Source organism: Diabrotica virgifera, chromosome 5, assembly GCF_917563875.1.
Source record: "Diabrotica virgifera virgifera chromosome 5, PGI_DIABVI_V3a".
Lineage (NCBI taxonomy): Eukaryota > Metazoa > Arthropoda > Insecta > Coleoptera > Chrysomelidae > Diabrotica > Diabrotica virgifera.
Window position 1 is genome coordinate 235,564,863 of NC_065447.1, and position 16,725 is coordinate 235,581,587.

Genomic DNA, 16,725 nt, shown 5'->3' on the forward strand with positions numbered 1-16,725 from the left:
TCAATTTACTACAATATAAAATTGGTTAAAAATTTCAAAAATAGTCACCCTAGTTGCAAAATAGCAATAATTGCGAAATAACCATACAAAAACAAGTATTTGCATTTTACGTTTTTCAACCATTTATGCTATACTTAGGACCTTCATATTTCACCCAGAAAAACTTTATGATACAGTAAAATAACACTGTAAATTTCATTAAGATCGGTTTAATAGATTTTGCAAAATAAATTTTGCAATACAGCTTTCGCAAAAAAAATTCATTTATTCAAAATGTTACAGGACTGAAAATAAAGCAAATAGGAAGTTGATTTTTTTTTGCTTATAGAAGTGTACTGTACCTTTCATTTGCAATTATCAAAATTAAAATCGATTAATTACCACGGCGTCAGACAATTTTTTAAATAAACAATAATTTTTGGTGCTACGCGCAGGACAGCGGTGTTCGATTCACACAGGTTGATTTCCACCAAAATTTCTTCCAATCTTTATCTAATAGGTATATTATTTTCTTACTCTATATTTTGTTGTATTTTAATTTTTTAATTCCACAAAAATCAAACTAATTTTATTATTGTTTGTGAAATATTGTTTAAACCATTGCATATGTTTAAAAATAATAAACTTTTATTATTTAAATTAAAATATATGAACAAAGAAAGTTTTTGCTAATAAAAGTGTTATTTCAAAGGATAGAGTATGTGTTTTTATTTTGCAATAAACAAATTTATTTATTTATATCGAAATGTCATAAAAATTAAAATTTATCAAATATTATCAAAGGTCATTGGAATGCCCAATCAGAGCAACCTATCCGCTGTCCTGCGCGTAGCACCAATAATTAATGTTTATTTAAAAAAATTCCTGACCCCGTGTTGTTAAGCGATTTTAATTTTGCGAAATTGCAAATGACAGGTACAGTACACTTCTATATGCAAAAAAAAATTCAACTTGCTATCTGCTTTATTTTCAGTCCTGTAACATTTTGAAAAAATGAATTTCTTTTACGAAAGCTGGATTGCAAAATTTATTTTGCAAAATCTATCAAACCGATCTTAATGATATTTACAACATTGTTTTACTGTATCATAAAATTTTTCAGGGTGAAATATGAAGGTCCTAAGTGTAGCATACACGGTTGAAAAACGTAAAATGCGAATACTTGTTTTTGTATGTTTTTTTCAAAATTTTTGCTATTTTCCAACAAGGGTGACTATTTCTTAAATTTTTAACCAATTCTATATTATAGGAAATTTAATTACGCAACTTTTATCTTAGTACAACTTTTCTCGGAAATGAATACTTTTAAAGTTATAATCAAAAAACCAAGAAAAAAATCGAATTTTTCCTTAATTTTTTGACATTTAGATTATTTAAACAATGTTCCGGACCTTTTTGAGAGGGAGGATAACTCAAATATTATTATTTAATTTATTTTCAAGCAATTTCTGCAAAAAAATTTGAGTCACCTCTCAACGTCCAAATGTACTAATATTTTTACAGATGCGCCCTGGTCTATAAAGATATTGTTTGATTTTAATATTTTTGCTTTTTGCTTTGTGTCGAAAGAAGAAGAATATATGTATTCATTTTAATTGAACCTTTGTTTTGCTGAGTCTGTTGTCCAAAAATACATATTATATACCCGTTACAATGTGAACTAAAATTTTCAATAACCATTTACTAATATTGACCTACTCGAGAGCAATAGGCCATTTTGTGTGAGTTCTACCCTGCCGCATTCCCTTAAAAATCCAGAGTCTGCTTATTATGCTTACTTGCAGCTTCTAGTCTTTTTAAATTACGACCCGTGTTGATATATAGAATTCTTAACGTCACAACGAGGCTGATAAAAATTATTGAAGGGAAGAGGAATACCCAATTAACTGTTGCTATGAGTACCAGGATACCTAAGCAGTAAAATGCGGCCTGAAAAAGAACACAGAGTTAAAAAACAAGATTATATGTAAATTTATACAAAAGCTTTTTTAGTTTATTCATTTAAAGGATGTATGGTATTAAGATTTTTTATTCTAATCTGGTTTAAGTTTTATTATGCAAAAGATTTCATCTATATTTATAAGTCTGTATTTAACTGTAGTTGGTAATTGTATATATTAGTAACATACAAAAAAGAATACAGTATTACACTCTGGATAGCTATGGTAAATTACGAGAAGGCATTTGACTCAATATAAATTTGTTGATGAGCGTTATACCAAAATCATTAACTGTATATACAGGGTGATTCATTAAGAATGTCCAATCTCTGAGTTATAGATTCTAGACCTCAAAATATTAAGATTTAACCCAATTCACTTAAATAAAATGTGGCTCGTTACTGAGTTACAGGCTGTTTTATTTAAACATTTAATAACTATTTTTACCCATTAATTTAAAATTATTTCACGTATCCTTATCATACTTTGCAGAAAATATAGGTACTGTACACCCTAAGAAACTATGATAAATAAATGTTTCTGCCTACTACCAGGGCAACCTAAAAATTTCTCAGGTGACTCTTCCATGATAGTCTAATACAAAAATGCTGGTCTGGCTGGAGAGTAGCGGTTATTTTCCCCAAAATTCTCCCCCAAAATTTAAAAAAAGGGTAAAAAATGTTATTACAAAAAATATCATTGACGTGACTTTAAAGTAAATTTAAATATTCAAATATAAAGAAAATAAACAGGCGAGGCGATTTGAGGGCGATTTTAACTCTGCAAGATACTTGCATGGGCGCCTCAGGATTATTTTCAGGGGTGCATCTGAACTTCAGAAGATTTTATCTGAATCTTTACATACTATTAAAGAGTATAAAATATAGGTGTACATGCATAGCTATGTACATTCCTTCCGGACAGGGAGGTGTAATTGTTATCTTGACAGGGTATTTTTTAATCTTAAAAATAAATATTCTAAAAAAGACAGGTTTTTTTTGGTGTAATTTTCCAACTGCCATGTGATCCAACAAATTACGCGTGCATATAAATGAAATGCGCCATAGGTAAGCAGCAGTGTGAGAAAGAGCGTATACCGATAGCTGTTTGCGTCCTCTGTTGTAGCTGAGCGAGTCCGTTCGCTCGAGAAAAATCACGTGACATAGCAATACCCATGTTGTGCCTCGAAACGTTAGAGTAATTATTATATATTATAGTCTTTTAAGTAACTTTTTCTTAATTGAAGGAAAATAATAGGTACTATACAATATATTTTGCAAATATGATAGAAAAAGACAAATTTATTATTATAAATATATAGGTAGAAAAGTATAAAACTATAAACTAAATTAATTATGTGTCCGAATCTTGTACTTCTTCTTCAAACTCCTCATCTGAGCTTAAATATTCATTCTCTTTTTCTTCGTCAGACTCCCCTCGAGACTAAGTTTCCTCTTCTACCTGATCTGTAAATAGGTATAGTATGTATTTCGAATTAATTAAAAATTAATTAGTGATTAATTAATTGAGTTACTACGTATTCTTACTTATATAACCAGTACTTAATACTTTTCCTTATATAACCAATCACATTTTGTTTGCCTTTTTCATCTTTCTTGATGTTTCCGTGTTTGTTACGTGTTGTGTCCATGATATTTTTTACATTTTTCGATAACACCACATCTCAACAATGGCAAGCCTTTCTTAAGATGCGCCCGTGATTGTATAAACTCCTGTATTGATTTCATCCTATTTCATATATATCATCCTGTATTTATTTTCGACTCCGTATAAAAGGACAGAGAATACGTAGCGACTCAATTAATTATTCACTAATTAATTTTTAATTAATTCTAAATACCTACATATTACAACTATTTACAGATCATGTAGAAGAGGAATCTGAGTCTCGAGGGAAGTCTGACGAAGAAGAAGAGAATGAATATTTAAGCTCAGATGAGGAGTTTGAAGACGAAATACAAGATTCGGACACATAATTAATTTAGTTTAGTTTTATACTTTTCTACCTATATATTTATAATAATAAATTTGTCTTTTTCTGTCATATTTGCAAATTATATTCTATAGTATGCTTTATTTTCCTTTAACCCGGCACCTGCCACGTGGCTTTACAAGGCATCAACTGCCACGTGGGGTGCTCACAGCACCCCTTAAAAATTTTCTGTGATCTACTTGTTTATAAACAAAATAATGTGTTGAGTTACACAAGAATATAAAAAAAAACATGTTTTATTAACTTATTAGCTACTAATATATTATAAAAGTTAAAATATAAAATTAAAAAGGTGTTATAAGCAAATTAGCAAGTACCAACCCATAATAAATGAAGTGATGTAAAATATCTAAGAAAATTAAAATTTATTGAGTATAGAGAATATATTAATAATTTAGATAAGTTATTACAATAAAAAAATGTAAATCTGACCTGTTTATCAAAAACATAAAAAAATTTTACTGCCAGATGATGACACCCCAATTCGAATTTAGAGCTACAATTTCAGAATGACACTAAATAACCACTTCAAACACAAACATATCTATGCTACATAACATTATTGAAAGCTACTATGACGCACAGGACGGTTAACAAATTTGAAATACCAAATATTTGATGGAAATGTGTTATGGGGTGCTGGTAGCACCCCACGTGGCAGGTGCCGGGTTAATTAAGAAAAAGTTCCTTAAAAAACTATAATATATAATAATTACCCTAACGTTTCGAGGCACAACAACGTGGGTAACGCCAGGTCACGTGATTTTTCTCGAGCAAACGGACTCGATCAGCTACAACAGAGGAAGCAAACAGCTATAGCTATACCCTCTTTCTCACACTGCTGCTTACCTATAGCGCTTTTCATTTATATGCACGCGTAATTTGTTTGATCACCTGGCAGTTGGAAAATTTCACCAAAAAAACTGTCTTTTTTAGAATATTTATTTTTAATATTAAAAAATACCCTGTCAAAATAACAATTGCACCTCCCTCTCCGAAAGGAATGTACATAGCTATGCATGTACAGCTATATTTTATACTAGTTAATAGTATGTAGAGATTCAGATGAAATCTTCCGAAGTTCAGATGCATCCCCTGAAAATAATCCTGGGGCGCCCATGCAAGTATCTTGCAGAGTTAAAATCACCCTCAAATCGCCTCGCCTGTTTATTTTCTTTATATTTGAATATTTAAATTAATTTAAAGTCACATCAATGATATTTTTTGTAATAACAATTTTTACCCTTTTTTAACTTTGGGGGGATTTTTGGGGAAAATAACCGCTACCCTCCAGCAGACCGGCATTTTTGTATTAGGCTATCGTGGAAGAGTCACCTGAAAAATTTTCAGGTTGCCTAAAATACCTACTCAAAAATGTCTCACAGCTCTTAGACCATTAATATTTAAGACGAAATTACTATGTTTTACAAAATTTTAAGACGATGTTGAATTTTGACAATTACCTATATTGGATTATTTTTCCCATTATTAATACGAATTGCCAAATTCATATACCTTTTTAGCAAACTACATATGCAGAAACTGTGTAGAACTAATTTATTAACATGATTAATTAAATTATTACCAAGAAACCGAGAGACTAATTACTGCAAACTTGGAGTAAGTAATTCAACTAAGATTCTAACGCTATTGTTATTCTATATTCTAGCGTACAATAAGATATTTTGAATAAACATCAACTAAAGCAAAACAGACTTTGTACATGGATATGGTCAAAGAACACATACAACTTAATCCTACTAACTTACCCACTTAAACCAACTTACCTAACTTACCCACTTATATTATAACTACTAACAAAACAAAATTATTACATTAGAACACTTATTTTCAGAGTAAGAACTAGAACCTTTTTTTGTGGTCTTATGGTTCTGAAAATATGTTTTTATAGACCAGGACCAATCTGTTTTGAGGCGGATGTGAGAGATGGCATTCTGATTTTAAAGTTAAAGTTATGTGACAACTTCAATAATTATAATTGACTTATACTCATTCTCAAATATGCCCGGAACATTAATAAAAAAAATTTAAATATTAAAAAATTTCGAAAAATATCTTTTTTCTACTTTCATTGCATAGGTAAACTTTAAAACGATTCATTTTGGAACAAACTCGTAGGGAAAGAAAATAAAGATAATTGAATTTTGTATAGATAATATAGAACTGCTTTAAAATGTCTTAAATTATTACCCTTTCTGCAAAATAGCAATAAATAGAAAATAAGGGGGCAAAAAAGTCTGTTTATATTCAATGTTTTTTAACCACTTTAGTTGCACTTAGAACCTTCATAATTAACTTAGAAAATTCTTACAGCATACTTAAACCGTCCACTAAATTCCATTAAAATCGACCTAATAGATTTTGCATAATAATTTTGCAATCTAATTTTTTTTTAAAGTTCAATTTTTTTTTAAACTTTGTGAACCAAAAGTAGACCATTTAGAAGTTTGCTAATTTTTTTTACATATAAAGAGGTTCTCTACCTATCTAATACACTTTACGGAATTAAAATGTGAATATTTAAGCGGCATTAGCACTGTTTTAAAGTTATAAACAATATTTTGGATTATAAACAAAAATACAGTGAGGACGTTTGAGTTGGAATAAATTCATTTTGTTCAGAATGGGAGACTCTGGAGGTAAATCCCGAAACAGATCGATTTTTATTTTTAAATTATAATTTTTTGGTATAAATATCATACTAGTGGCGTCATCCATCTGGGTGTGATGACGTAATCTAAATATTGGAACTAATTTATTTCAATTTTTTTTTAATTCAAACCCTGTATAAATAGTTATGTTAATGCTTATATTAGTGAATACAAAATTGAATAGCCTTTCGATTTAGCTATCACACGGCACCTATTCTCATTTAAAAAAATCATCGATTACGTCATCACACCCAGATGGATGACGTCACTAGTATGATATTTATACCAAAAAATTATAATTTAAAAATAAAAATCGATCTGTTTCGGGATTTATCTCCAGAGTCTCCCATTCTCAACAAAATGAATTTATTCCAACTCAAACGTCATATATCAACTCAAACGTCAGTATGACATATATACCAAAAAATTAGAATTTAAAAATTAAAATCGACCTATTTCGGGATTTATCTCCAGAGATGACTATTCTCTAGAAAATGAATTTATGCCGACTCAAACGTTCTCACTGTATTTGTTTATAAGCCAAAAAAATTTTTATAACTTTAAAACAGTGCTGAGGCCGCTTAAATAATCCGATTTTAATTCTGTAACGTGTATTAGATAGGTAGAAAATTTTCTTTATATGCAAAAAAAATTAGCAAACTTCTAGAAGGTCTACTTTTTCTTCAGAAAGTTTTTAAAAAATTTGAACTTTTTTAAAAAAATTTAGATTGCAAAATTATTCTGCAAAATCTGTCGGGTCGATTTTAATGAAATTTGGTGAACGATTTACGTATGTTGTAACAATTTTCTAAGCGAATTAGGAAAGTTCTAAGCGCAACCAACGTGCTTGAAAAACATTAAATAAAAGCAGGCTTATTTTGCCCCCTTATTTTGTATTTATTGCTATTTTGCAGAAAGGGTAATAATTTAAGACATTTTTAACCAGTCGTTTGTCATACAAATCTTTATTTTATTTCCCCAAGACTTTGTTCCAAAATGAATCGTTTTAAAGTTATAAGCAAAGACAATAGAAAAAAAAATCGATGTTTTTCGAAATTTTTAAATACTGTCATTTTTTTATTAATGTTCTGTGCATTTTTGAGAAGGAGCTATAATAAGTCAATTATTATTGTTGAAGTTGTTACCTAACTTTACCTGCAAAAATCCGAATGCCACCTCGCACATCCAAAAATAGACCTTTTTTCACAGGTCCGCCCTGGTCTATTATGGTATATGTGTTTGGGATTTTTTGATGTATATGGTATATATGATAAACCGCTGTGTTTGGGATTTTTTTCTATTTTTAACTACATAATCATTTTTCTTAATCAAAAGTGGTCTTAGTTAAATTAGTTGAAATGTTGCATATGGGTAGCTTTGGTCATGATGATCAAAAGTTTCCATTATATCCAAAAATCAATTGTTTCTGAGTTACACGGCTTTAAAGTATCGATTATCGGTTATTAGGTCATTTGAATAATATTCAGGGTGTTATAAGTGTAATTAAGTGCTACAAACTTTAGAGGGTAATTAGGCATGGCAAAATATTGACAGTTTGCTTTATAAATGTATGTCTGCAAATACTTCCTTTCCAAGATACGGGGTGTTAAAATTTTTCTTACACACTGATAATTTAATATATACGTATATTTATATAAATATAATAAAAAACACAGATCAAAGAACAGATTCTGATACACAAGGAAGTCCCGAAAGTAGACAGAGAGTGACAAGCTAACGCTACAGAAAAATGGTGATAGTTAGAGGAGACTTTGAGGAACATTATTTGTACAAAAATAACTGGAGGTCGATACATCTCCTAAAAGCAAACAATGGATAACACAAGAAATAAAGTCGGATAAATAATTTGATATGGAAAAGGAGTAGATACAACAATAAAGACGAAAACAATTAAAAAAAATAAATAAAACAACCAAACAAAAAATCAAAGAACCGGAGGAATTGTGGCTGTCCAAAAAATGTGCAGAAATAGAAAGATTAAAGAACAACATGAAAGCCTTAATATATACAGGAAAACTAAGAAAGGGCTGGCATATACAAATAAAAGAGATATTGGAAAGATAATGGACAAAAAGAACAAAGTAATAATTGAAAGTGCAGAGAAAATAAGTAGATAGAAAAAATATAATAAAAGAGTTGTTTGAAAACTACGAAAGAATGGAGACAATAAATACCTTTCTACTAAGTGGTAGAAATGGACCAGTAATTACCCAAGAGCAAATTGAAGAAGCAGTAAAACGTATAAAAAAATATAAAGCCATGGAATCGGATGAAATATCTAGAAAAATCTTAAGACTACTATCAGAGGATCACATTAATATACCAGTAGATTATTTAATGAAATTTATGGTGAAATAATATGTCTGAGTTCATCCCAATACCTACAAAATTCAACTGATTAAAAATTGATGAAGCATCATATTTTAAAAGTCTTCTTTTTTGAAGAACAAAAATTTTTAAAAAAAAAAAACATTTTTTTCTTTCAATTTAAAAAACAAGATTAAAGATGAAACAATCTACGTTAAAGGGAAATCTTTAGAGAAAATACACTCGGAAAAATGAAGGAATACCCATGAACGATCACACCAATCACTTATTTGGTATTTGCTGTCTTTTTCTATAACAAACGTTTGTTATTTATATAAAAAGACAGCAAATACAAAATAAGTGATTGATGTGATCGTTCATGGGTATTCTTTCATTTTTCCGACTGTACCTACCCAGATACAAATACATCTAAGGTATTTGGATGCTAAATAATATTCTCTACACTTTGTTACAAAGTTGAAGCCTAGACAATTACAGAAGCAACTGAAAAAAGCTCTGATATGTGGTGTTATAGAAGAATGTGGAAAATATAACACGTAAAAAGCACGGAAACATTAAGAAAAATTAAAACAGAAAAGGGAATACTCAACAATATGAAGGAAAGAAAAATTAGTTACTTTGATTACATACTAAGAAATGAAATATATGAGTTAATGCGATTCGATATAAAAGACAAAGTGAAAGGAAAAAAGGACCAGGAAGACAACGCATATCCTGCAAATGACAAAACAACAAAAGAACTCTTCAGGACCGCTGAAGACAGTCGGAATAAAATGGGCCAATGTAAATGCGCCAATGTCCTTAAATAATGAGGCACATGAAGAAGAAGAATTTATGTATAATTTAATATAATTAACCTAAAAATACAATTGGAGATTTCTCTGTTTTCATATGTTAACAGTAATTAATTTAAATGCCAATGGCCTTAGTTGTCGATTCATTTAAGCCAGCGATACTCAACCTTTTTTTTCCTGGGTCAAATAGTAGCTATTGCCCCAGCTTGCGTTCCGCAGTATAGGTGAAATAGTATACAGGGTGTTTCATTGGGAAACAGAAATACTTGAATGGTGAATAGAGGTCACTGAGACGGTTCTAGATATACTATATTTATTTCCCCACCGATTTTTTGACCGAGTTACAGGGTGTTTTATCGATTTTGTCGATTTCTTGCTACACCCATAACTTTAGAACCACCTTGTACATTTTTTTATTATTGGTACACATATTCCTCATTTAGAATCCAAACCGCCCAACTACTAATCACAAGAAAAATCCAGGTCCAGACTAAAAAAATATATAAAGTCATTTTGACCTTGAAACAACACCGTGTATATTAGTCCATTCTTTCACGGTTTTTGCTCTAAATTTTAAAGAACCGCTTGGAATGACATGAAATTTGACATACGCATAGCTTACATGTCAAAGAAAAAAGTGATATTGTGCCGATGTGTGCTTTTGCCCTGGGGGTGACTTTCACCCCCTCTTGGGGGTGAAAAAATATATGTCCAAAACAAGTCCAGAAATGGGTAAATTGACTAATTTTAAGTAACTTTTGCTCTATAGAGCTTTTTCGCCAAGTCAACACTTTTCGAGTTATTTGCGAGTGAATATGTTCATTTTCAACAAAATAACCACATTTTTAGACGGTTTTTCGCAAATAACTCAAAAAGTAAGTATTTTGTCGAAAAAAACGTTCTTAGCAAAAATATAGCCTATAAAAAAGTAAAAAAAAAATGGCAAAAAATAGCAGTTGCCGCTAGGGCATCTATGCCATTTCGTTCGTTGCGATCCGGGACTGCACGCTGGGGTTTGTTTTGGTTGGATCGGGGAGAGCAGCATATGTGCCTCCTGATGAGAGACTAATAAGTTTCGAAACCGGTAGAGGTGCTTGCAGCACTCTCTGATTGGACTAGAATATGGTTCGGCTGTATTTTCGTTTTGCAACGAAATTGAAAATGGTTATTCATTTTAAAAAAAAAAATAGTGTACGCGTTAGGTCTCTGGATCTCGTAGAACCAGAGTTATAGCCAATGAAAAATAGATTCATATTCACCAAATTTCAAATAGAATATTTCGACGTGAAATATCCAAAAAATTAAGCACTTTTTGGGGAAAACCCATTATAACTTTTTTAAAGTGTTTAAGAAAAGCTTTATTTCTGTTTTTACAAAAACTTTCTAGCATTAAATTTAAGCAAGTTACGCTCAAAAAAAAGTTGGTTCCTTTTGTTTTTGCAAAAAAAAAAAAATCGGGAAGACCACCCCCTAATTAGCAACTTAAATGAAATTAATCGTTGCCAATCCACAAATTATTTTACTTATATTGTGTTTATATGATTTGTAAGTTTCATCGAGTCAAAGTACTTATTTTTGAAAAAATTTGGTTTCAAAGTAAAATTTTTAAAAATTTAAATTTTGAAAAATATGCTTTTTTTCAACATAACTTAAAAATTGTTAGAGATACCAAAAATCTCGAAAACAAAAAAAGTCAGGTTTGCTTTTCTGAATATCATGTATTTTTTTGTTTTCATATTAGACTAAAATTGATCAAGATTTGGTGTTTCTAAATTTGCATACATTCGTGATCAGTGACTCGTTCAACCCCTTTTAACTACAGCCCTTTCAATAATAAGGACTTTGAACCGATGAAACTTACAGATTATATAAACAATATATACACGAGTCAAGAAACTTGTGAAGTCGTTACGATTAAGTTCATTTAAGATACTAATTAGGGGGTGATTTTTTCGATATTTTTACCAAAACCAAATGGGACTAACTTTATTTTAAGCGTAACTTGTTTAATTTTGATGCTAGAAATTTTTTTTGTAAACCAAAAATGAAGCTTTTTTTAAACACTTTAAATAAGTTGTAATGAGTTTTCCTTGAAATGTGCTTCATTTTTGGTTATTTCACGTTAAAGTATTCCATTTGGAATTTGACGAATATGAACCTATTTTTCATTAGCTATAACTCTGCTTCTACTAAATAAAAAGACGTGATATATACACCATTTTTTTGAATTTTTTATAGGCTATATTTTTGCTAAGAATGCTTTTTCGACAAAATACTTACTATTTGAGTTATTTGCGAAAAACCGTCTAAAAGCGTGGTTATTTTGTTGGAAAAATGAACATATTCACTGCCAAATAACTCGAAAAGTATTGACTTAGTGAAAAAACTCTATAGAACAAAAGTTACTTAAAATTAGCCAGTTTACCCATTTCCTGACTTTCTTTGGACGAATATTTTTTAACCCCGAAGGGGGGGGGGGTGAAAACCACCCCCAGGGCAAAAGCACATATCGGCACAATATCACTTTTTTTCTTTGACTTATTAGCTGTGTGTATGCCAAATTTCATGTCAATCCAAGCGGTTCTTTAAAATTTAGAGGTTTTGCAATATTTTACCGTTAAAGAATGGACTATATTGAAATTTTCCAAATCTGTTTGCATATTTGAAAAGAGCACAAAAACTTTGTTTAATGCTTCGCTTCAATTGTTTGAGCAGAAAATTTAACGGCTTTTTATTTTTAAGAACTTTGAGTTTAAAAAGCAGGGTTTGTTAACTTAATAAATAATAAAGTATTAAAGTTAATAAATAAATATTCATTTTAAAAATAATCAATACTTATTTACTACATTGAAATGACCCACTTACTAATCACAACAAAAACTACACTCTGTACAAAACCCGTTTGCACATTTGAAAAGAGCACAAAAAACTAAGTTAATGGTTTGCTTCCATTTTTTGCGCAGACAATGACTTTGATTTTGAAACCATGTCGAAATTTTTAGAATGTCGAAATTTTAAGAAGTTCAACAAAACTTTCGATATAATTTCAAAATTATGTCATTAAATTGTCTATGCAAACAATTGAAGCGAACAATTAATAGTTATTTATGAAATAGTTTGTGAAGTACAGTTTTTGCGAACGCACGCGATGTTTAGAGCACGAGCGATAGCGGGGCGAGTGCTATACATCGCGTAAGTCGCAAAAAGTACTTCACGCAGAGTTTCATACAATATTTTATCTACGATAAATAAAATAACTGTAACTCTTCGTCACTGGAATTCATTTCTATTCTACAATTTTTAGAACTTTGACATTTAAAAATTCTAACTTCTTTCAAACCACAAAACTGTCAAAACTTTTGTTGTAATTTATTGCTCACATGTTATCACCATGACAACGCGAAAGTTAAGGATATTTGAATATATGAAAGTGTGCCAAAAACAGTGCGAAAAAGTAAATCCCATTTAAAATACATTGTTACTTCACTCACACTTTAAATCTTCCACGCACTTCTATCTATAATGACAGTTTTCACAAACTAAAAACTTATACATATTATGACATAAGTAGAGTAGATAAACTTAGTTTTTTGTGCTCTTTTCAAATGTGCAAAATGAATTTGAAAATTTCAATATACAGGGTCACAATTATTTTAAATTTTTTTGTTAATCTGCATTTGGGTTCTTCTTGTGATTAGAATGTGGATAATTAGAATGGTGGAATGGTGTAGTGGTGGAATGAGGGATTAGAATCCAATGTAGTGAATAATTATTGATTATTTAATAATTTATTTTATTATTTAAAGTGCTTTAAAGCCTGGTTTTAATCTCAGATTTCTTAAAAATTTCAAAATATATACTTATTTAATTTCAAAATTAAAGTCATTTAATTTTATGCGCCCAAAATTTAAGCGAACTCATTTTTTTATGTTCTTTTCAAATATGCAAACGAATTTTGAAAATTTCAATATAGTCCAGGAACCTAAGCGTTTCACCTCGCAATTTTTACAGAATGGATCGATTTGCTTGAAAATTTGAGAATAAGCAGTAGATAGTTCAGGGATCAAAACCTATATGATGCTGAAAGGAGCTTTTACCATGGGGGTGGCTGCCACCCCATCAAGTGGGTGGAAACTTTTTATTATATTTTGACGGCAAAATGTTCTATACATTTTTTTGCTAAAATTAACAGTTTTTGATTTATTCGCTATCGAAAGTGTTAGTTTTATATCGAAAAAATCAATGTTTTTCGATATACTCATTTACGATTCACTCAATTTATGCCGTAGAAAAATTTTTTTTAAACCAATATCTTGGGAATGAAATAACCTACAATTTCATATTTAAAGATTTTTTTGTATCTCTAATGCTAATCTTTCTATTCTGAAGAAAATGGCATTTTTTACCAAACTACAAAAATTCGTTATTCGTATTAACTCCAGTTTTTCAAAAACTAATAATTCTAAGCCAGTCAAACTTCTAGAATCTATTAATAATACATAAATAAAGAAGAATGAAGAAGGCCAATGACTAAAAACACCGCTAACTTACATTATTATGCTTCTAATTTAATTTCTCCTTTTTTTTTCAAAAAAATATATTGATTTTTTAAACGTAACTTTTTTATTTTTTTTCTTAGAAAGTTTGGTAAAAAAATTTTTGTAGGTTTGTAGGTACAAGATCTATAAGCCTATTAATATTAAATTATTTTAAAATCCTCAGTCGCAAAAACAGGTGACTTTGAAAGGGTTAGTAAAGGTGGTTTTTGCATGTTGTTGCAAGTTTTAATTGTCAATAGCTCACTCAATTTTTGGCCTAGAAAATTTGTTGCAAACCATTTTCGTGGAAATTAAATAAGCTACAAACTTGTATTTAAACATTTTTTTTGTATCGCTGACGCTAATCTTTCTATTCCAAAACTTTCTATTCAAATTACCAAAATTCGTTACTTGGTTTTAACTCATTTTTTTTTAAACTAATCACTCTAAGCCGGTCAAACTTCTAGCACCTATTAATAATACATAAATAAAAAAGACGAAATAAGGTCAATGACTAATTTTAATTAGGATGGTGATTAGGAGTTGCTCCCGATCACTTTTCGTTGAAAAAATAGGGACTGACATTCTTTTCATTATAAGTCACTTAATTTTTGAGCTAGATACTTTTTTTATTTCTGGAGGTAGATATTTTTAAATACTCTAAATTAGTTTCAACAAGTTATCCTCCAAAAATGCATAGTTTTCCCGTCTTTTGACTTTGAAACTACAATATTTAATATTTGACGAAGAAGAGCTAACATAATATAACAAATTATAGCTCGATTACTATTGGTCTTAAAGAAAATTAAAAAAAAAACTGGTTTTGTTTATTTTTTCAAAATGTACATTTTTATTAAGTGAAGCTGTTTTGATAAAACGAAAACTTTGGGAGTTATTAGCAGAAAACTTATTAAAAACATTGATTTTTTCGATAAAAACTAACACTTTCGATAGCGAATAAATCGAAAACTTTTTCGGTCAAAATATAATAAAAAATTTACTCCCCCGAGATGGGGTGGCAACCACCCCCATGGTGAAATCGCCTTTCGGCATCATATAGATTTTGATCCTTGGACTATCCAATACTTATTCTTAAATTTTCAAGCAAATCGATCCGTTCTGTAAAAATTTCGGGGTTTTGTACTATTGTAAGCCTCATTACTTAGACTAATAGACAGAGTGTTGCTTCAAGGTTACAATTACTTTGTTTTTTTTTAATCCAGACCTAGATTTTTCTTGTAATTACTAAATGGTCCGTTCCATTGTAGTAAATAAGTATTGATTATTTTTAAAATGAGTATTTGTGCATTAACTTTATTAATTTATTATTAAAAGTTAATAATGCCTGCATTTTAATATCAGAGTTTTTAAAAATTTCAATATAGTTTCAAAATTAAAGTCATTACATTGTGTGCCTCACGCACAAACACGCCTCAGACACATTGGCACGCTATTAAATAATTTGAAAAACACGTGAAATTTGGACTAATAATTTGATCATTTACAGGGCCCTTTAGTTAGGCTTCGGGCAGCATAAAACTCGCTAGAGGGCCGCATGCGGCCCGCGGGCCGCAGGTTGAGTATCACTGCTTTAAGCTAAATAAAAAAATATTTAAGCGATGGGAACCGGACTATAGTTTTCGCAGGTTTTCAAAAAACCTTTGGCAATAATTTGTTGATCTAATTAAATATTTTTGAATCAAATCACCATATTCTCCAGAGGTACATTTTGGTATTAACATATGTTAAGTATAGTGTAAATAATACATTTATGCTTATATTCGTTAGCTTAGAAAAGCCATTGTTTTTGGCCATTATCCGTTATGAATTAGGACGAACTAAATTCCCTTTCGCGTCCCACTTGAAAACGTTAGTACTTCTTATACTCTACTTCCTGAAATCAGAAACAACCGTTACGACGTAGAAGTAATTCTAACGGTAGTAAGAGCAATTAAAAAATCTCATTAAAGGTAAGTAGCTCCAGGAATTTTCTTTTTACACCCGACAGATTTTAAGATTTATCCAGTGCTTCGAAAAATTCAGCTTACTTCAGTTTCTAATTGGTTTAGTTGTCTATCGGATTAGTAAGTAAAAATATTGTAGCAAAAACAAGGTACTGAGATAATTTGTTTCCGGGATTTCTTTTTTGTTTCTTGTTTCTATTTTATATTTTTATTTTATTTCGTTTTTATTCTGGCATAGTAAATATTTCTTCTAATTTTTAGTAACTAATGTTCAAAATCTGTCTCTCTGACATAACAAAAAGTTATGAGTTTTGACTAAAGTTCTTAAATATACAAGGTGTAACAAAAATACAGGTCATAAATTAAACCACATATTCTGGGACCAAAAATAGTTCGAATGAACCTAACTTACCTTAGTACAAATATGCACACAAAAAAAGTTACAGCCCTTTGA

The 16,725-nt window shown here is 30.0% G+C and overlaps 1 protein-coding gene across 3 annotated transcripts in view; it reads right to left on the bottom strand.

Moving 5' to 3' along the window:
- The window catches only part of LOC114331755 (probable multidrug resistance-associated protein lethal(2)03659), a 243,736-nt gene that overhangs the window by 17,621 nt on the left and 209,390 nt on the right, over nt 1–16,725 (bottom strand). For all 3 annotated transcript variants that reach the window (XM_028281392.2, XM_028281390.2, XM_028281391.2), the window contains exon 10: nt 1,779–1,929. In XM_028281392.2, the coding sequence (XP_028137193.2) occupies nt 1,779–1,929 (151 nt within the window). The remainder of the gene's footprint in view (nt 1–1,778; nt 1,930–16,725) is intronic.